Source organism: Cucurbita pepo, chromosome 9 (genome assembly GCF_057944985.1).
Source record: "Cucurbita pepo subsp. pepo isolate OVF chromosome 9, ASM5794498v1, whole genome shotgun sequence".
Lineage (NCBI taxonomy): Eukaryota > Viridiplantae > Streptophyta > Magnoliopsida > Cucurbitales > Cucurbitaceae > Cucurbita > Cucurbita pepo.
In genome coordinates this window covers 12,497,909-12,518,706 of record NC_141806.1, presented here as the reverse complement: position 1 = coordinate 12,518,706, position 20,798 = coordinate 12,497,909, and the positions used below count along the sequence as shown (strand labels likewise).

General features: G+C 34.5%; 3 protein-coding genes across 5 annotated transcripts; 1 reads left to right on the top strand and 2 right to left on the bottom strand.

The window, feature by feature from the left end:
- Nucleotides 1–455: 455 nt before the first annotated feature.
- LOC147791325 (uncharacterized) lies at nucleotides 456–2,091 on the top strand. The gene has a single exon (XM_087126667.1). The coding sequence runs from the start codon at nucleotides 460–462 to the stop codon at nucleotides 2,089–2,091; it is 1,632 nt and encodes a 543-aa protein (XP_086982793.1). The 5' UTR covers nucleotides 456–459.
- Nucleotides 2,092–8,347: 6,256 nt separating this feature from the next.
- On the bottom strand, nucleotides 8,348–9,136 carry LOC111802137 (transcription factor bHLH162-like). Its single transcript, XM_087127268.1, has 2 exons — nucleotides 8,949–9,136; nucleotides 8,348–8,884 (listed from the first exon to the last, which is right to left on the bottom strand). Exons 1-2 carry the CDS (start codon nucleotides 9,120–9,122, stop codon nucleotides 8,543–8,545), a joined length of 516 nt encoding a protein of 171 aa, XP_086983394.1. The 5' UTR covers nucleotides 9,123–9,136; the 3' UTR covers nucleotides 8,348–8,542.
- An 8,121-nt stretch (nucleotides 9,137–17,257) lies between these two features.
- Nucleotides 17,258–19,985, bottom strand: LOC111802495 (serine/threonine/tyrosine-protein kinase HT1). Of its 3 annotated transcripts, XM_023686888.2 has the most exons (4): nucleotides 19,738–19,984; nucleotides 18,419–19,573; nucleotides 17,801–18,253; nucleotides 17,258–17,734 (listed from the first exon to the last, which is right to left on the bottom strand). In XM_023686888.2, exons 2-4 carry the CDS (start codon nucleotides 19,076–19,078, stop codon nucleotides 17,459–17,461), a joined length of 1,389 nt encoding a protein of 462 aa, XP_023542656.1. In that variant the 5' UTR covers nucleotides 19,079–19,573; nucleotides 19,738–19,984; the 3' UTR covers nucleotides 17,258–17,458. The 3 variants fall into 3 exon arrangements, with proteins under 3 accessions (XP_023542656.1, XP_023542655.1, XP_086982776.1); XM_023686887.2 differs by having other exon boundaries at nucleotides 17,258–18,253; nucleotides 19,738–19,985; XM_087126650.1 differs by having other exon boundaries at nucleotides 17,258–18,253; nucleotides 18,419–19,143; nucleotides 19,738–19,985.
- Between the last annotated feature and the right edge of the window lie 813 nt (nucleotides 19,986–20,798).

Sequence of the window (20,798 nt, the reverse complement as noted above, 5' to 3'; positions counted from 1 at the left end):
AAACCCTATTCACCCCCCCTCTAGGGTTGCCATACCGATCCAACAATTGGTATCAGAGCAGGTTGCTTTATATATTTTTCATATAAGCTTTATTGTTTAAGCATATGGCAAACCTACGTGTTAATAGTTGTTTTAGTGAAGGACAATCAATCTCTAGGCCCCCTTATTTTGATGGAACAAATTATATATATTGGAAAGCTAGGATGAAAATTTATTTGCAACATATTGATTATCAATTGTGGTTAAATGTTAGTAAAGGTCCTTACATACCAATAAAAATTGTTAATAATATTGAGGTGCCTAAAATAGAAGAGGAATTTGATGAGCATGATAAAAAAAAATGTTCTCTTAATGCTAGTGCTATAAATGTTCTCTATTGTGCCCTAAGTAATGATGAGTTTAATAGAATATCTATGTGTTGTTCGGCATATGAAATATGGAAAACTCTTGAAGTAACTCATGAGGGAACAAACCAATCAAGTTAAAGAAACAAAAATTAGCATGTTAGTTCATAATTATGAACTATTTAAAATGGAGGAAAATGAACCTATTGGTGATATGTTTACTAGATTTACTAATATTTTAAATGCTTTGAAAAATCTTGGAAAAGTATATTCTACTTCCGAAAATGTAAGAAAAATTCTTAGGTCTCTACCTAAAAGTTGGGAGGCAAAAGTGACGGCGATTCAAGAAGCAAAGGATCTCACAAAGCTTCCTTTGGATGAACTCGTTGGTTCTCTCATGACACATGAGATTACCATGAACGGCCACATGGAAGAAGAATCCAAAAAGAAGAAAAGTATAGCCCTAAAGTCCATCAAAGTTGACTCTGAAGATGAGGACGTCCTTGATGAAGATGATGTCGCCTACTTCACACGTAAGTATAAAAATTTTATTAAAAGGAAGAAACAATTCAAGAAACATTTCACAAATCAAAAAGAGTCAAAAGGTGAAAAGAGCAAAAACGATGAGGTAATATGTTATGAATGTAAAAAGTCGGGTCATATAAGAACGGATTGTCCTCTCCTCAAATCATCTAAGAAATCCAAGAAGAAAGCAATGAAGGCTACTTGGGATGATAGTGATGAAAGTGCAAGTGGAAGTGATGAAGAAGTAGCAAATATTTGCTTCATGGCTCATAGTGACAAAGATGATGAACAAGAAGATGAACAAGAAGATGAGGTAACTCTTGAATCTCTTTCTTATCATGAATTATTTAAACTTGTTGATGAGATGACAATTGATTTAGAAAAACTTAGTTCAAAGTATGTTGTGCTTAAAAAGAAATATAAGACTTCAATTATTGAAAATAAGTCTTTACTGAATGAAATTTCTTGCTTAAAAGAGAAGGATCATAATATTGTTAAAATTGATGTACCTTGTGAAAAGCATGTATTTGATTGTGATGAGAAAAATGCATTAATTGATAAAGTCAAGTCTCTTGAGCATGATTGTTGTGAAAAAGATAAATCAATTAAATTGCTCAAAGAAAATGAATCAAATAATTTGCAAGAACTTGGTAGGGCTAAGGAGTCTATTAAAATGTTAACGATAGGTGCTCAAAAATTAGATAAAATACTTGAAGGAGGTAAGTCATATGGTGATAAAAGAGGATTAGGCTATATTGATGAATGCTCTACACCTTCAAATTCTAAAACAATATTTGTTAAAGCATCCCCTATCTTGTCTAAATCTAACAGTAAATTTGTATCTAAGTATGATAAATCTAGATTTGTGCCTATATGTCATTATTGTGGTGTTGAAGGTCATATTAGACCTAAGTGCTTTAAATTGAAAAATTCTCAAAACATCCCTTTAGCAAGAAAAGTTTCTCAAAATACAAAATTTAACAATGTTTTAGAAAATAATTTTTCGAATAAAAATAGAATACACAAATTTAGTCTAAGAAATAAATTATTGCATAATGTTGTTTGTTTTTCATGTGGTAAGTTTGGACATAAAGATTATTCTTGTTACTTATCCAAATACAATATCTTTAATATGAATGCAAATATGAAATGGATTCCTAAATTTGTGAACACTAACTTTCTAGGACCCAAACAAGTATGGGTACCAAAATGTCAATTTTGAATATCTTTGTTTTTAGGTTTGTTTGAAAGCCTCCAAGAAAAATAAGTGGTACTTGGATAGTGGTTGCTCAAGACACATGACGGGTAATCCATCCAAGTTTGTGAATTTTTCCAAGAAGGATGGTGGCTTAGTAACTTTTGGTGATAACAAGAAGGGTAAAATAATTGGTAAGGGTACTATAGGTAATGACTCTTGTACTCTCATTGAAAATGTATTATTAGTTGATGGTTTAAAGCATGACTTACTTAGCATTAGTCAATTATGTGATAAAGGTTTTAGAGTTGTATTTGATAAGAATAATTGCATAATTGAAAATGCTAGTGATAGAAAAGTTTTGTTTGTAGGAAATAGAGATGATAACGTGTATACTATTGATTTGAATGATTGTCCTACAAATGATAAATGTCTTTCGGTTTTGCTTGATAACTCTTGGCTATGGCATAGAAGACTAGGACATGCTAGTATGTACTTGATTTCAAATATTTCAAAAAATTCATTAGTTAGAGGTCTTCCTCAACTTAAATTTGAAAAAGATAAAATTTGTGACGCTTGTCAAATGGGTAAGCAAACTAAGTCTTCTTTCAAATCTAAAAATATGATTTCTACTGTTAGACCTCTTCAACTACTCCATATGGACTTATTTGGCCCTTCTAAAATAGCTAGTTATGGAAGGAAATTATTATGCTTTTGTTATAGTGGATGATTTTTCAAGATTTACTTGGGTTTTGATGATAAAACATAAGAATGATGTTTTGAAAAGATTTGCTAGTTTTGTAAAAAGAGTTCAAAATGTAAAAGGATTTTTAATTACTAAAATTAGGAGTGACCATGGAGGAGAATTTGATAGTGTTGCCTTTGAAAAATTTTGTGAAGATAATGGTCTTTCTCATGACTTCTCTTCTCCGAGGACTCCTCAACAAAACGGTGTGGTTGAAAGAAAAAATCGTACTTTACAAGAATTTGCTAGATCAATGTTAAATGAGTATGATTTACCTAAATATTTTTGGGCGGAAGCCGTTAATACCGCTTGTTATATTTTAAATAGAGTTTTAATTAGACCTTCATTAAATAAAACTCCTTATGAACTTTGGCATAACAAAATTCCGAATGTTGGGTATTTCAAAGTTTTTGGTTGTAAATGCTTTATTTTGAACAACAAAGAAAAGCTTGGAAAGTTTGATTCAAAAACGGATATTGGTATTTTTCTTGGCTATTCATCTACTAGTAAAGCTTATAGAATTTTCAATAAGAGAACTCTAGTTATTGAAGAATCTATGCATGTGGTATTTGATGAATCTTGCAATAATATTTCTAATGAGTCTATTTGTAGTGATGATTTAGAAAGAAATTTTGGAGATTTACTCGTTAGTGACAACGGCAAAGAAATGGTTACGAGTAAAGAAGAGGTGAGCTTAAAGGAAGGTTCTTCATCAATGCCAAAAGAATGGAGGTATGCCTTGTCTCATCCCAAAGACTTGATTCTTGGTGATCTCGAACAAGGTGTGAAAACTCGCTCTTCTATTAATTTATTTAATAATCTTGCTTTTGTTTCTCAAATTGAACCAAAAAAGTCTTAAGGATGCCGAAAATGATGAGTTTTGGATTTTAGCCATGCAAGAAGAGCTAAATCAATTTGAAAGAAAAAAAGTTTGGGAATTATTGCCGAGGCCATCTAATACTTCTATTATTGGAACCAAATGGGTTTTTAGAAATAAAATGGATGAAAATGGGAATATCATTAGAAATAAAGCTAGGCTTGTAGCTCAAGGTTATTGTCAAGAGGAAGGCATAGATTATGAAGAAACTTTTGCACCCGTTGCTAGATTAGAAGCTATTAGAATGTTACTTGCTTTTGCTTCTTACAAAAATTTTGTATTATATCAAATGGATGTGAAAAGTGCATTTTTGAATGGTTATATTATGGAGGAAGTTTATGTAGAACAACCTCCCGGATTTGAAAATGTAGAATTTCCTCATCATGTCTATAAGTTGAAAAAGGCTCTTTATGGCTTAAAACAAGCTCCAAGAGCTTGGTATGATAGACTTAGTAATTTTCTTATCGGGAATGATTTTAAAATGGGCAAACTCGACACTACACTCTTTATTAAGATTAAAGAAAATGATATGCTATTAGTGCAAATATATGTGGATGATATCATATTTGGTTCTACTAATCCTTCTTTATGTGAAGAATTTGCTAAATGTATGCATAATGAGTTTGAGATGAGTATGATGGGAGAACTTAGTTTCTTTCTTGGACTTCAAATCAAACAACTCAAGGATGGTATCTTCATCAATCAAGAGAAATACACTAAAGATTTGCTCAAAAGATTCAAGTTCAATGGAGGTAAGATTGCAAGAACTCCCATGAGCACATCCACTAAGCTTGACAAGGATGAAAAAGGTAAAAGTGTGGATATTAAAACTTATCGAGGTATGATTGGATCTTTACTTTACTTGACCGCTAGTAGACCCGATATTATGTTTAGTGTGTGTCTTTGTGCTAGATTTCAATCTTCTCCTAAGGAATCTCATTTACATGCGGTTAAGAGAATATTTAAATATTTGCTTGGAACTATTGATTTAGGATTGTGGTATCCTAGAAATGTTGAATTTAAATTGGTAGGATATTCTGATGCGGATTTTGCCGGAAGCTTACTTGATCGTAAAAGTACTAGTGGAACTTGTCAATTTCTTGGTAGTTCCTTAGTTTCTTGGTTTAGTAAAAAGCAAAATTCGGTTGCCTTATCTACTACCGAAGCGGAATATATTGCGGTTGCTAGTTGTTGTGCTCAAATTCTTTGGATGAAACAAACTCTTTGTGATTTTGGATTAAAGTTTAATAGTGTGCCTATATTTTGTGATAATACAAGTGCTATTAATTTAACTAAAAATCCTATTTATCATTCTAGAACTAAACATATTGACATTAGACATCATTTTATTAGAGAGCATGTGCAAAATGGACATATTATTCTTGATTTTGTAAACTCTAATAATCAACTAGCCGATATTTTCACCAAGCCATTGAATGAAGAAATTTTTTGCAAAAATAGGCTTGAGCTTGGTTTTATTGGTTGTGATATATCTTGAATTTTATAAATTTTTTAATGCATGTTTTTAGGGGGAGCCATTATATCATTCTTAAATGTATTCTCTTTCAATTGTTCTTTTTGATGATTACAAAGGGGGAGAAAATTAAGAAAAATATGCTCTAAGTTTGTTGTTTTATTATTTATGAATCATTTACTTGTTTGATGTTTCATAATTTCTTGAGGCATTAATATAGGGGGAGAATATGCATGTAAAATTTATGATAATATATTAGCATGTATTAGTATTATTACATGGATGGTGTATTACCTTGGTTTTTATGAATTTTTCTTGAAATGGTTTGTCATCATCAAAAAGGGGGAGATTGTTGGCTTTTTGGCCTTGATCTCACTTTAATTAATTTCAATCAATTAATTGATGTTTTGATGATAACAAACCTACTTTTTAATTATTAATTATTTTCAGTATTTTGAACTGTCCACAGTATAAGGTCGGGAATAACAATTTCAACGACTTTTCAATCACTCAAATCAGAGCTAAAACGAAGAAATTACAGTCGAGACAACATACCCGACGTGATGATGTGGCAGCAAAATCAAAATGATGGACAAATCAAAATATATCAAAGTATGACATTTATGATTTTGGGAGAGTAACAAATGGTGGAGTTTTTCTTATTACTATATTTTTAAATAAAGTTATTTTTACAAAATATAAATTTGAATCTAACCGTTACTCACATCGATTTTTATTATTACTATATTATATTATTATATTATTATATTTTAAAATTTTGGTGGTTACTCACATAGTTTTTATTATTATTATATTATTATATTTATAATAAATTTTGAATTTCATTTGACCGTTATTCACATAACTTTTTATTATTATTATATTATATTACTATTATATTAAAATTTTGAAATAAATGAATTTAGAAAAATTTCTTATTTATTTACTTTTAATCTCCACCTTCCATTATTCCTAACACAATCCAGTGGTCAATATTCAATCCTACATTTTGCCACTTTTCTCCTCTATATAAACTCATCTTCCCCACATTTAAAAAAAAACACAACTTACATACATTCTCCAATCCTCATTTGTTCAAAGTCTTCATTGTTTGTTGCTCTCTCCAAGCTTACAAGTTTATTTCTTTTCATCTTATTCTTGAGAGGGATTATTTTTGTATTGTGAGGAAATAGTTGTGAGTATCCCAAATTGTAAATCTACTCTTTGAGAGAGTTGTGGTGTGTTATTATCAAACTCAAATACTTGTATCGGTTTGATCCTGCGCCGTGGAAAGGATTGAGTTTGCTCTTGAACTCGTAAAAAGAGCGGTGTAGCGGTTTGACTCAGATCCGTGGAAAGAGTCGAGAAAGTTCTTTATTCAAATTCCCAAGAGGCGCTTGGGGAGTGGAGTAGGTCGAGTTTGACCGAACCACTATAAAACTACGGTGTCATTTTCTCTGACTCTTTTCTATTTAATTTCAAAATTATTATTGTGATTTATTGCATGTTCTACTTGATTATTGTTTTGACTTGAATTACTTTGTTATAGTAATTATCATCTTTTACTTATTTGTAAAAAGTTTCATCATTAGAAAAATTAATCACGTTTAAACACTTTTATCGTTAAAACCCTATTCACCCCCCCTCTAGGGTTGCCATACCGATCCAACAGGGATTACTCAGGATATTTCTCGCTCATCCCTTCCTTCTGTTCTCACATAGTTTCTTCAACTTCATGGTTCTGTAAATAGTATTTTCCTAGTACAGAAGACCTTCATTTCCTTGGGTAAAATACTTAGTGGTCTTGTCTCGTAACTTAGGCCATCGTCTATCTGTAAGGACTCATAATCTATGATGTGTGTTAGGTCATCCAAGTATTTCTGAAGCACACATACGTGGAATACGGTATGAACCACAAAGAGGGACAGTGATAGGATTAATTTGAATGCCACCAATCCAATCTGATCTATAATGTTGAAGGGTCCGATGAAACATGGGTTCAACTTTCCCTTTCATCCAACCCTTAAGACGTCTTTCATTTCGAATAACTCTATTCATTCACGTGAACATACAATCAGTACAATCTCATTCATTCTTCACCTATTACACCCTGTCACATAAACTTTCATAAATCATTTCATTCTTCACCTATGACGTATCATTAACGTATCAGAATGTTCTTATCGATAGTACAATAATTGTGGTCGGCTGGCTGCAAAAGTGAAGGTAGGGAGAAAGGAAATGATGAAAGAAAATTTTGGTCATTTTTTAAATGATGAAAGTATGGGAGGATTCAAAGTTTAAACACCTTAAAACCCTTTTCTATACTCGATATCAAATATTTCACTAAAAATTTACTTATTTCAAATTAGTTTTTTTTTTTTGTAAATTGATTGAACATCACTCAATTTTGTGAGAATAATGTGCAAACGCACTATTAAATTGGATATGAAAAGTGTTTTTAACCCAACCTTTTCAGATTCTTGACCAAACCAACAAAGACAAGGGCTTTACATCACATCATGACACTGATTTAACTCTAGGAATCAGCTACCAAATGCATGTTAAAAGTGGTGGGGAATCCTAGACGTATGCGCTTTTCCCAAAGCTTTGCACTCTCTAGCCATAATAATAATATACATTATAAGATCTATTAGCTACACAAATCAACGACGTCTAATTTGTGAGGTAAGAACTTTGTGAGAATTCGCTCCGAACGTGGTGTTACAACCTCACTAAGAAGACAGTAGATTGTGACCCCACATGTCGACAGACAAGGTGGTGTCCCTCAAGTGGTGCCCATTTGACTAGGTGAGGGCTGAGATAGATAAGTGTCATGATGTTACCGAAGAGGATGATGTCTCATCCAACACACCAAGAAGAGTGTGCATTAATGTCAAACTGAGACATAAACAAGATGGAGGGAGTGAGGCAACACGAGTTTCGAAGACAAGCTCGAAAAGGATGACTAAAACTTCACATAACTTTTCTCCTCCATCGTATCTTTACATTCACATCGGTGGCATATAAAAAAAATCATTATATTGAGGTCGAGTTAAATCTCGATCTCGATATTTAATCGAAAAACATAAAATAAAATTGTGGCTATAAAACTTTTAAGAATAGTCAAAAGAAAATTTAGTTAATGTTAAACAAAACATTAAACAGTGTATTAGACAATCATTGTTTTAGACAAAACATTAAACAGTGTATTGATCATCTTTGTACTGTGAGACAAACTTCTTCACTGTCTCACAAATCCTTTCACCTTCAGCGCCTTCGGAGGTCGTCCCATCAGTCACAAATATTATCAATTTTTTACTTCTTATAGTTAATTTTTCTAATTAATTATTCATGTAATTAATCACATAAATTTGATTTATTAACTTACCTGAGCTATTATCTTGTGAAAAGCTCGATCTGCGACTGTTGATTGGTTGATATCGACAATCTCAGTTCCATTTTCTTGAAGGAGTTGAATGATTTGTCTTAAAACCAAATGATAAACAGACCCAGTAGTCAAAAGAATTTCCAACGAAGAACCCACTCGATGAGCTTCAACTTGCAAAATTAATCTTGCTTTATTTTCACTAGTAAAGGTACTTTTTTCTCCCAATCCCATTAGTTTCTCTCGCTTCTCTTTCAATTTCTCCACGTTCTCCTTCAATTGTTTTATGTAATTTGTAGCGTTTTCTAGTTGATCCGGCAGTGCCATTTCACCTTCCTACAAACAACTCAAAAAAATTTTCTCCAAGTTATTTAAACAAATTTTCTCATCATTCAAACACTATAAAAATATAGAGAGTAAGAAAAAAGAAATGAAAAGAAACCGTTGAGCTTTGGTTGGGGACGAGAGAATGAAGCTCGGATAAAAGGGCCTTCATCTCTTCTCTTCTATTCCTCTCTATGATCTTTTCGTCGGTTCTTGTCGATGATGGACAATAGATGAAGTTGTCTGCCATTGTTGGAAACTTGAAAACCTTAAAAACTTATGGTTTTATGTCTTCGTTAGCTTAATGAAAATCAACACATAAAAGAAAATATTAATATTTAAAAAGAAAAAAAATGGTTAAATCATATGAATTATTTTCCACACGTGTTTTAACTTGAGGCACATAGGTTCACAAACAAACCAACAAAAAGTATAGAGATTCTAGCACAAACATGATAAGGAAATTATGCAAGTGTAGGGAAAAGTGAGTATCAATGAAGAACATCTTTGTCCATCCTCAAAATGTGGCTTTGTTGTTGTCATCACAACCACAACTTTCAACACGAAAAAGTGAAATCTCATCTCTGAAGAGGGAACAAAACATTCTTTATAACGGTGCAAAAACTTCTCCCTAATAGATGTATTGTAAACCGTGAGGCTGACAGCGATATATAATGAGCCAAAACAGACAATATTTCTTAGCGGTGGGGTAGAGATGTTACAAATGGTATCAGGTCAGACATTGGGCTATGTGCTAGTGAGGACACTGGACCCTCGAGAGGGTGGATTGTGAGATCTCATATTTTTGGAGAGGGAAATGAAATATTTCTTATAAACGGTGTGGAAACCTCTCTCTAGCAGACGCATTGTAAAACCATGAGGCTGACGATGATACTTAACGGGCCAAAACAGACAATATTTGTTAGCAGTGGGGTTGAGATGTTACAAATTGTATCAGAGTCCGATACTAGGTTATGTGCCAGTGAGGACGTTGAGCACTCAAGGGGTGGATTGTGAGATCTCATATCGGTTGAAGAGGGGAACGAAACATCTCCTTGACAGACGTATTGTAAAACCATGAGACTGACTACGATACTTAACGGACCAAAACGGATTTTGATTGTTACACTCGACCACGTTGGTGGTGAAAATTGATAAACAATTAATCAACAATTAATGCACTAAGACGTGGATTTTAACCGATGAACAATTATTAAGCTATCAATTTGAATTCATATGCCAACTAAACCCTAGGGTGCTGACACCGACAATGGGAGTGGTTGCTGCCATGGAAGAAGTAAAGACGATAAGGGCTCTACACCACAGTACGACACGACACTCAGAAACCTATAGAAGTCAGTGAGCATGTACAAGAAGTTTAAAGTGGAGGGGTATCCACTCCACGTGATATGGGGCAAGGGAGAGAGAAGCATATAAATATCAAACCAAATACAATTATTGGGTGGAAGAGAGTGAAACCTCGTAAAAAGACCACGTACCTATGAAACTATTATCTAATAATAATAAAGGTTTAACACTGGTAGATATTGTCTGCTTTGACTCGTTACGTAAAAATGTCAGTTTTACGGTTTTAATACACATCTATTAGGGAGAGTTTTCAACTCCCTTATAAGCAATGTTTCATTCCCCTCTCCAATCGATGTAGGATCTCATGGGAGCCAGCTTCCTCGCTGACACACGGCTCAGTATCTGGCTTACTAACATAGTGTCAGAGTCATGCCCTAAACTTAGTCATGTCAATAGAATTCTCAAATGTCAAACAAAGAATTGTGAGTCTCGAAAGTGTAGTCAAAAGTGACTAAAGTGTCGAACAAATGGTATACTTTGTTCGAAGACTCTAAAGAAGGAGTCAAGCCTCGATTAAGAGGAAGCTGTTTGAGGGTCCTGTAGAGACAAGAACGGCTCTACACTATGACACTGGTAGAACTCTATGAGTTTGCTATCAAATGCAAGAAGTTCATAGTGGTGGGATATTCTAGACGTGAGTGTGTTTGTCGAGGCTTTGTTCAACCCACTTCGCATGGTATGGGGTAGGTGCAAGTTGAAGACACTCTATTTGTTTTAACTAATCATAATAATAATAATTTTCTTATAAGGTAGACATATCTGGTGAGGTTGAGGCTTGGAAAGAATCCATTTTAAATGTAACTGAAAATTTTAGTTTAAGCTACAAATGAAAAAGGGGTGGAGAGAGACTTTTCTTTGTTAGCTAAATGAGGATCGGGATGGAGATTCGGTCTTCGACCTCTGCCTCGTTTTGAGCTCGTCATGCTTCACTTTTATATATAAATATAAATATATGTATATGTAATAATAATAAGAAGTTAATTTTGTTTCTTAGTTTTTATATATATATTTATATTTATTTATTTAGTAAATAAATAAATAAGTGTTGTTTTTTAAATGTTGAAGATGATATTATAGTATTAAAAGTAGAATTTTTAAATGTTAGGTTGAAGTATATTTTTTTCTTCTAAAATATTTTTTAATTTATTATGATGTTTTATATTAGGGTTTAGGGTTTGTGCACGGTACCAATACCAATTAATTCTCTGATTTTTTTACTATGCATGTGAGTCAGGAAAAATTATGCTGAAAGGACTTCGGCTGTTTGTGAGGATAGTTTTCACTAAGCGAGGAGTAAGTAGCATGACCATGTCACAGAGGATAAAGGAAAAGGTCAGAGTCATCAGGTGTTGAATCTAGATTATGCAAATCTCACTTAAGGTCGGACAAAGCTACAAAATTAGGCAAAATATATATATAGGGCTTAAGTTCTCCTTAAGACTTGTCATGAGAGTGTCAAGAACAAGACATTGCACGGTTAAAATGTACAATCGTGATAGTAAGCCACATTTTATGTGTCTAGTTGAACAAGAATGTCAGGAAAAGGGTTGAATGAAGACAACACAAGTGTGTCAAGAGTGTCAGTTTCGACACGGTAGTTGTGTTGTCAAGATTAGATAATGTTGAGCATTGAAGCCAAAACTCCCCCAAGTGCAAGAGTGTCGTGTGGGTTACATCAATGAGGGAGTTTTACCTATAGTGAAACAAGAACCAATCTTATTTGCCAAGGACTTGGGTTTTTGAAATGGACAACAGTAAATTATAAGACAAACCAGGTTGAGTATCTTCCAAATAACCATTCACATTAGAAGAATAGTATCAATGGTTGCAAGTCAAAGAAGCGAGGAGTCATAATACAAATCCTTATGGGGGATGGCGTTGTTGCAGATGAGGCAGCTGTGTTAAATGGGGGAAGCGAATAGGTCACTCATCCCATAGGAGTTTTCCAAGGAACGAGCACATTTGTATTTCGTAAGCCACCACCTTGTCTTAAAATCAAGTGATAATCAGATCTAGTAGTCAAAAGAAACTCCAACGAAGAACCCACTTGATGAGCTTCAACTTGCACCATTGTACTTTCTTCTCCCAATCCCAATAGCTTCTCTTTCTTCTCTTTCAATTTCTCCACGTTCTCTTTGAGTTGTTTTATGTAATTCGTGGCGTTTCCTATCTGATCCGACAACATCGTTTCACCTTCCTGCACCCAACTCGAAATTTTTTTGGAGTTATTTCAACAAACGATAAAAATAGAGTATAAGAAAAAAAAAATCCTTAGGCTTTGGTTTGGGACAAGAGAATGGAGCCTCGAGTAAAGGGCTTTCATTTCCTCTCCTCTATTCTTCTCTATCAGTTTTAGGTCGGATTTCAACGAAGATGGACTATGGATGGAGTTGTTCGCCATCGTTGGGAGCTTGAAAATCTTCGAAAAGTTATGGCTTTTTCTCTTTTGATATATGCAAAGAAAATATGGGGAAGAATAGGAGTAATGAAACCTTGACATGTAATATTTAAAAGGAAAAAAAAGATCATCAAATATGATATATTATTTTGCGCACGTTTTTAACGTAAATTTAGGCACGTGCATAGATACAGAACAAATCGAGATTCGAGCACAAACATGAGGAGGAAATTATGGAAGTATAGTTTAAAGTGAATATCAATTAGGGACATCCTCATCCTTATCCTTATCCTTGTTCAAATGAGGGCTTTGTTGGTGCCACCAAAGTTAGTAGTTTAGTTGTAAGTGTAATCCCAAATGGCCTATGTTGGTTGTGGGCTCATAGGATCATGATCCCAAATGGCCTATGTTGATGATATTCTTGTCTCACGATTATGTTGAGAAAATATCGATACGTTAACGATGGACAAACTCATCAAAGTTATTTTTAAAAGTATACTAATCTCTTATTTTATATACAAGTTTTTATCGTTTTGCTCTATCTTCGAAATTCTTCAAATAATGTCAAATTATTATAAAAGACGCTTATTAAACTTTATAGATTAATAAGTTCAAATTTATTTTGATATCGTCTGATGAACTCATGGAAGATGGGAACGAGTGGTTGCAAGTAAAGGTGTGGAAAGATGGGAGACATCTGAAAAATAAAGTATAAGGGTATTTTAGTCATTTTTATAATAATGAAAAGTCGATTCACATGTAACTCATCCTCACCATGCAACTTGTATGCAGCTCGACAACTCTAAACGTTTTTTTTTTTTTTTTTTTTTATCATTTCAACTCTGGTTCAACCATTTTTAGCTAGTTCGAGGGGTTTTTAGGTGGTTTAGGCCGGTTCAATGAATTTTTTGGCTTTTTGGGTCCATATTTAAGTTGATTTTAGGATAATTTGGTGGGTGTAGTTTTACAAATGAGTTTTAAGATCCATTCTCATATATTAGACTGCGGAAGAATTAGGTTGGATGAATTGTTTGATGCATGAATAACACTTACTATGTTGACTAAAATTATTTGCTAATAATATAATTATGTATATCTTATAGAAAACACCATATTATACATATATATGTTATACGAGATACCATGAATATAATTATGCATATGTTATACGAGAAACCATGAATTAGAAATGTCTAAAAAAAAAAATATGATGGAAAAACCATGATTATAAAGGTGAGATCTCACGTAGGGTGGGAAGAAGAAAAAAGCGTTCTTTATAAGGGTGTGAAAATCTCTCCCTAACATACACGTTTTAAAACCTTAAGGTTGACCGCGATATGTAACAGGCTAAAGCGGACAATAGTTGCTAGCGGTGAGCTTGGCCTGTTACCAATGGTATCAGAACTAGACACAGTGCAGTGTGTTAATCAGTACACTAGGCCTCACATCGGTTGGAAAGGAGAATAATGTGGAAACCTCTCCCTAGCATACGCGTTCTAAAATCGTGAGGCTGATAACAATACATAACGAGATAAAACGGGCAATATCTTATTTTAAATGCATCATAATTTAATTATTGGAATTCGTGTTAGTGTTTGCATATATAAAAGCTATTATAACACTTGGAATGAGTATCCTAGACGATGAAGCTTTGTTAAGTCCACTTCACATGGGATTGAAAAAGGCCAGACCATAAAGAAAAAAGAAAGAAGGGAAAGAGAAAGAAGGGAGAGGAAAAGAAAAGGAGAAAGAATACAGAGGAGCGCAGCTGTGGTAGGTGCGAGACGCTAAAGCTTTGTTTAATACGATGGGGTTGGTGCGAGTTGAAGCACATGGTACGAGGTAGGTGCGAGTTGAAGGCACTCTATTTAGTTAAATAACGGACCTCCACAATGGAATCATATTATTCACTTTGAGTATAAGCTCTCGTAGTTTTGTTTTTGATTTTTTCAAGTGGCATCGTATCAATAGAGATCATGTTTCTTGCTTATAAACCTATGATCTTTCTTTTATCAGCCAATTTGGGGTTACACTTTCCAATAATTCTCAGTAATTCTTTGTTCGAACGAAGTAAATCATAGAGCCTCTCCTTCTCTGAAGCCCTCGAACAGTCTCCCCTTAATTGAGACTAGACTCCTTCTCTAGAGCCCTCCAACAAAGTACACCTTTTGTTTGATATTTGGGTCACTTTAATTACACATTTGAGACTCGCAATTTTTTTGTTCGACATTTGAAAATTCTATTGACATTGATAAGTTAAAAGGTCTGAACACAACTATTTTGTGGGAAATACTCGAGCTTTTATTAAGACCAATCAAGAGAAGATTACAAGAGAGTCTATAAAGGGTACTATACTACTATTTGTTTGAGATTGCTTAGGCTCGAAAAATTAATAGGGTGGAGGCGTATTTATAGTAAGGCTAGACTATTTATTTCTAAAACATATATATATATATATATATCTTTATTCCTAAAATATATAGACAATAGATTCGTACCGTTATTAGGTTTGACCCTATTGGATTAGGGATGATATTTTAACACTCTCCCTCAGCACTAGTTCTCATTTGTCGTACCACATTGAGCTGACAGCAAAAGCCCTCGTATTTACTAGTATTCAGCTCTTTTGTAAACAAGTTCGCCACCTTCGGGATTTTCTCTCTAATAAAATGGTAGTACACCCCCACATGTTTTGTTCTAGCATGAAATATTTAATTTTCTACTAGGAAAACTGCAGATTAGTTGTACCGACTTGTGATACCAATTGTAAATTTCTAGTCCAACTCTTCGGGCAAGAAAGCATTCTTCATATTTATCTGCCATAATTTCTAATTTTTACTTGCCGCAAGCAGTAGTGGGACCGGTATGGTAGTGATTTTCGCCACTGGATTAAGGGTTTTATCATAGTCATACTATATTGTTGAGAAAACCCTCGAGCAACCATCAAGTTTTGTATCTCTTGATTGATTCATTCAGGTGAATTCTCGAGCAACTAACCAATCAAGCCTTGTATTTCTTGATTGATCCATCGGGGCGACGCTTTATTTGTATGCCCGCTTGCAAGAGATGACTAACCAATTAAGCCTTATAACTCTAGTTCCCATATTTGATTTTGCTTCAATGCTATAATTTCTTTCTCCTCTGACAATTCGAACTTTGTGGTGCTTCTTCATACGTCTCTTCAAAAGCACCCATTTGACGAAATGTGTGTAGTTTTGATGATGATCCTCTTCCCACATAGCATACTAAGAATTTCAAGAGATTAAACAATTTACACCAACCTTACTCTAATACCATATTAGGAGAACAGCATGAATTTAAGGCAAATAAGTGACACCATGAACATGAGGTGTGCGACATCTTGACTTTTTAAGGGAGTGAACAAAGGACGGATACTTAGTCATCAATTATAATTTATCATATATATCATATTTGATATTTTATTATATGCAAATCTCTAGATATTTTACTTTCATTAAAGCTTACCATAGCTATTATATTTGCCCTTTTAATTTAGACAAATATTTGTATCAATTTATCATTTATTGTTCTTTTCATATTCTTGTAATTTATTTTATGATTATAAACAGAGAATTTCACCCCAACAACGAGTTGTAGACCGACAATGGAGCCTCCTAAATTGGAGATTGAGCGATGACAAAGCCTCGGGACGATGAAGATAGAGAAACAACAAGACCTCTAGGAAATGGGCCACGATGAAACTCCCAACTTAGAGATGGAGCAACAATGAAGTCTCCAAACTTAGGATTGAGTGACAAAGAAAATGAGACCACAAAATACCATAGTATGTTGATCGCTTATTATTTCGAGACGATCAAAAAGTAAATGTTGAATGTCAGTTTCTCGATGTGGAGATACTTATCCTTTAAAAAACAAAAGTCAAATATTTGCTAAAACAAAAGTCAAATATTTGCTAAAACCATCCCTGGTGAAAGTTGTTTGTTTATAATCATTTAAAAAACTACCGGCAAATATTTGTTATTGATACAACCATCACACATAAATGTTGGTGAAAGTTCTTTGCTTATAATCATTTACAAAATCAAGAGCTGATTCCTACGGTAAACCGTAATAAAAGGCTAAATATCCGTAATCATACAAAATTTTGCCTGTAAACCGTAAATTTATCTCTAATCATACAAGCCGTACTGAGAGGCTAAATATCATCAACCATACAAAATTTTGCCTGTAAACCGTACCGAGAGGCTAAATATCATCAACCATACAAAATTTTGCATGTAATAGAGTGTAACCCTACAAAATTTTGTCTATAATAAAGTATCAAAATATGATATATATGTCAAACCATAATTCACGACTAAATACCTTGGTTTTTACTTCTTCCGATGAATACTTCCTTTCAAACAATAAACTTAATTATCAAATATTTTATGTTCAAACGAAACAAATTTGTAAATTACAAGTCTCATGGATAATTTGACCAACGTACCTCGGTTTTGGTCCATTAGTGCTAAAACTCGAACACTTAGAACCCATCTGGAATGACTAAAGTCCCTAACCAGTTTGGAACATGACTTTTTTTTCAATCTTTTCAAACACAAAATTAAAATTTAGCTTTGTTGACAACATGTCATAGGTGAAGCCGAACTAATAATGGCCATATCAAAATCAAATGGATTAACAGATAAGGACAGAATTCCAAGCATTCAAGCCTTTGATAGTCTTCAATTCAGTCACGAGAATGCTAGAAACAAGAACAAATGAAGAACCAAAAAATCTGCAAAAGTTCTCTTTTAATCTTACATTGAACCTAAAAGGGAAAAAAGGCAGAGAAAGAATCATATGAATTTAGATTTGGAGGATAGAGAAGTGTGGGAATGATGAGTACCAAGCTTTTGTATCCAATGCTTTAAACCTTTCTTGTGAACTTCCCAACTTGGCTTCTGCTCTACATTCATCAATGTCCCATCTCCCCCAACTGAACTCTCAACTTGCTCTAGCACTTTCACCACCTCCCAAAACTCCGGCCGGTTCGCTGGTTGCACCGACAAACATTGCTCGATCAATCCCCGCATCACCGGAGGACACTCGCTCGGGACGACTGGTCGGATATTCTGAAACAAACAACAAGAACAGTGTTTCAGTTGTGAAGAAACAAGATGGTACAAAACAACTATTACCTTGTTAACAACTGCATAAGCTGCTTGGATTGGAGTCATATTCTCATATGGGATTCTTCCTGCCACCAATTCCCACAGGATAAGTCCAAAGCTGTAGAGATCGACCTTCCGTCCGTAATGTTTACGTTTGATCATCTCGGGAGCCATCCAACGGTAAGTTCCGAGATCGTCGGCCAGTGTATCACAATGTGCTTCCTCACAAGCAATGCCGAAATCAGCAATCTTAAGACAAAAGTCTTGATCGATAAGAACATTTTCGGGTTTGAGATCTCGATGAATGATGCGTTGCGAATGAATGTATTCCATTCCACGAGCAATGTCCAATGCAATGGCAATCAGTTTTTGAAGTGGTAGAGATTTGTTTTCAAGTTTGTGTAGATATGCCCTTAACGAACCTTGAGATAGATACTCTGTTATGATCCAATAACCAGGCTTTCTGCAAGCTGCTACCAACTGCAAAACAATGTGAATACAATACTTTCAATCCATAACTGATTATACAGATTCTTTCCTTTGCGACCAGAAACCAGGAACTCGGGAACTCATATCGAACGTTAAAGACAGCCTAAGAACTATAATTCAGATGAACTTGTCATGAACCAGTAGCAAGTAGTTTACCTTAATAACATTGGGATGATGAAGACGAGATAAAAGAATTACTTCCCGACCAAACTGCTTCGTTATGCGACCTGCAAGATCGCCATTTTCGTCGTGTTTTGGTAGATTGATGACCTTAATAGCAACAACTTTGTCGAAGTAAAGTCCGTGGTAAAGGCAACTATGAGCTCCATAAGCAAATTTAAATCCAAAATACAACTTAGACAAGTCAACAGAGAATTCATCAACAGCATCAACAGCAGTGACCTTCCCTCTTTTGTGTTCAAACAATTTGGTCCAAGAACCCTCCTTCATGAACGTGGATCTCTCATTGCCTTTAAATGATGCAAGATGCCTTACAGGGCTTCTTAACTTCTCTTCCTCTGAGGAATTATGCACCTTAGCTTCTTTATTGAATACACTTTTACCCTTCTCTTCTCTCGGCTCTCGTCTACAAGGTTGCGGAGTTGAAAATCGCTTCGAATCATTACGTGCATCCTTAAATGTGCTTAAGAGTGTAGTTTGTGAAGGTGGAGATAGAGACCTCTGCTTGTTAAGGGTAGATTTAGGACGAGAAGGAGATGTGATAGGAAAGGAAGGCAATCGTAAGGACTCTAAACGGTAGCAAATTGTGTGGGAAAATTTGGTTCTTCTTAACCAAGAATTAGGATCTTCCTCCATGGTTTCCCAAACACTGAAAACTTAAGAAACTATTTGCTGTTCTTCTTCTTGTTCTTCTTCTCCAGCTGAGAAGAAGGCTTGAATTGATCAAAAGGGAAGTTTAGAAACAAACTAGTTCGAATCATACAGCTCTCCAGAACCCGAATTCAATAAATCCCATGAATAATTAAGAAAATAGGAAGCAAAACATCCACAGAAACAGAATTTCTTCGTGTTTTTAGCAGCAGAACATTGAAATGGCTAATCAAAGCCATGAAGATCAATCAAGAACAAGATCGTTTCAACCAATAATCTCATATCCATCAGTACCAAAATCCCTTGAAACCCAATATATCCCATCAAACACCAAGAGAAAGTCCAAATCTAGGAGCTCCCAAATCGCAGTTTTCCCCCCCTCTAACCCTCCTCCTTATCTAAAAATCAACAAATTTGACCTGTTCTTCTAAACCCTAAACTTTTACCATCAAAAAGTCAAACGTTCTTAGTCTCCTTCGTCTACAAAATCCAACAGCAGAATTTCAATAAACAAACAAAGAAACGTAACAAAATAAAATAAAATAAAATAAAAGTCACCGCTCAATCGCATTCATACTACAGATAAACCTAGTATCACATTAATCGTTGTTTCACAGAAACAAGAAGAATCAATAGAAGCTGACCAGGAGATGAGCAAAAGGATGGATCCTCCGAGCAGCATTGGAGCCATATTTGAATCAAAAACAGTACAGAATCGCCGGGAAATCGGTGATTTCAGAATCGTTTGTTTCGTTTCCCTCTCCGCTTGTGGATTACAGATATTACAATTTGAAATGGGAAAGAAACGAAGAAATATAGAGAAAAAGAAGGAAGTGTGGGACGCACGCAGACGAGAGGAGGTTGGTTCTCCGGTCATCCCGTGGAGCCTACGATTTTATTAGAAAGGGGTGCTATATTGGGAGGTGGGTCCCAGTGCGGCGCGGCAAAATGGGAGTGGGGCCCAAGGGCTAGCAAAAGTGAAGGAGAAAGTCCACGTGTCATAATCAGAGGGAATTATAAAATATCAAATCCAGCGTGGCACGTTGGTGATTGGTGGGGTCGGCCCCTACCATCTCGCCTACTCAATCAACGCTGCCAACAAGTGGGACCCAACTTGGTTTTTTTTTATATATATATTACGTCATTATTGAATTAATACTACTATCTATTTAACCAAATTCAATTTTAAAAAATTAAATTAGCGGATCCAGAGATATCTATTTAACTCGTTAAACTCCTATCTAAAAGGGATCAGAGATGATAATTATATTTTTCATTTTCCATCTGGAACGACTCCTTTGAATTTCCGTTCCACTATCAAAATTTGAGCCTTTAAAAATTATATTTAACTTTATATTATATTTTTGTTTATGAAATATTATTGAATTTATTATATGATCACATTTTATTTCGTTGGTATTTTAGATCTTTATTTTCTTTTATCGAATGGTATTTTATCGAATGGTATTAATTTGGTTGCAATTATTTATGTCGGGGTCAGTGTGCTTTTGTGGGCCACTGATGAGCTTGTATCACTTGGTCGTGGTTGGGTTAACTAGAGAAGCTTTCTTCTTGGGCTGCACTTTGATGCTCAAGGATGGGCCTTTTTGTTTGACTTGGACATTGGGTGAAAGGCTGAATGTGGACGATGAGCCAAGGGAATGAGTCGGATGGATGGGTCCATACTCGCACGTGTAGACCGTAG

What these genes read in the sequence shown, in the direction of transcription:
- LOC147791325 (XM_087126667.1), top strand. Translation starts at nt 460, where the DNA reads ATGAGGGAACAAACCAATCAAGTTAAAGAAACAAAAATTAGCATGTTA.
- LOC111802137 (XM_087127268.1), bottom strand. Translation starts at nt 9,122, where the DNA reads ATGGCAGACAACTTCATCTATTGTCCATCATCGACAAGAACCGACGAA. An exon ending in TTACTCTCTATATTTTTATA is followed by an intron (nt 8,885 to 8,948) that starts GTGTTTGAATGA and finishes AGTTGTTTGTAG; the next exon opens with GAAGGTGAAATGGCACTGCC.
- LOC111802495 (XM_023686887.2), bottom strand. Translation starts at nt 19,078, where the DNA reads ATGGAGGAAGATCCTAATTCTTGGTTAAGAAGAACCAAATTTTCCCAC. An exon ending in ATCATCCCAATGTTATTAAG is followed by an intron (nt 18,254 to 18,418) that starts GTAAACTACTTG and finishes ATTGTTTTGCAG; the next exon opens with TTGGTAGCAGCTTGCAGAAA.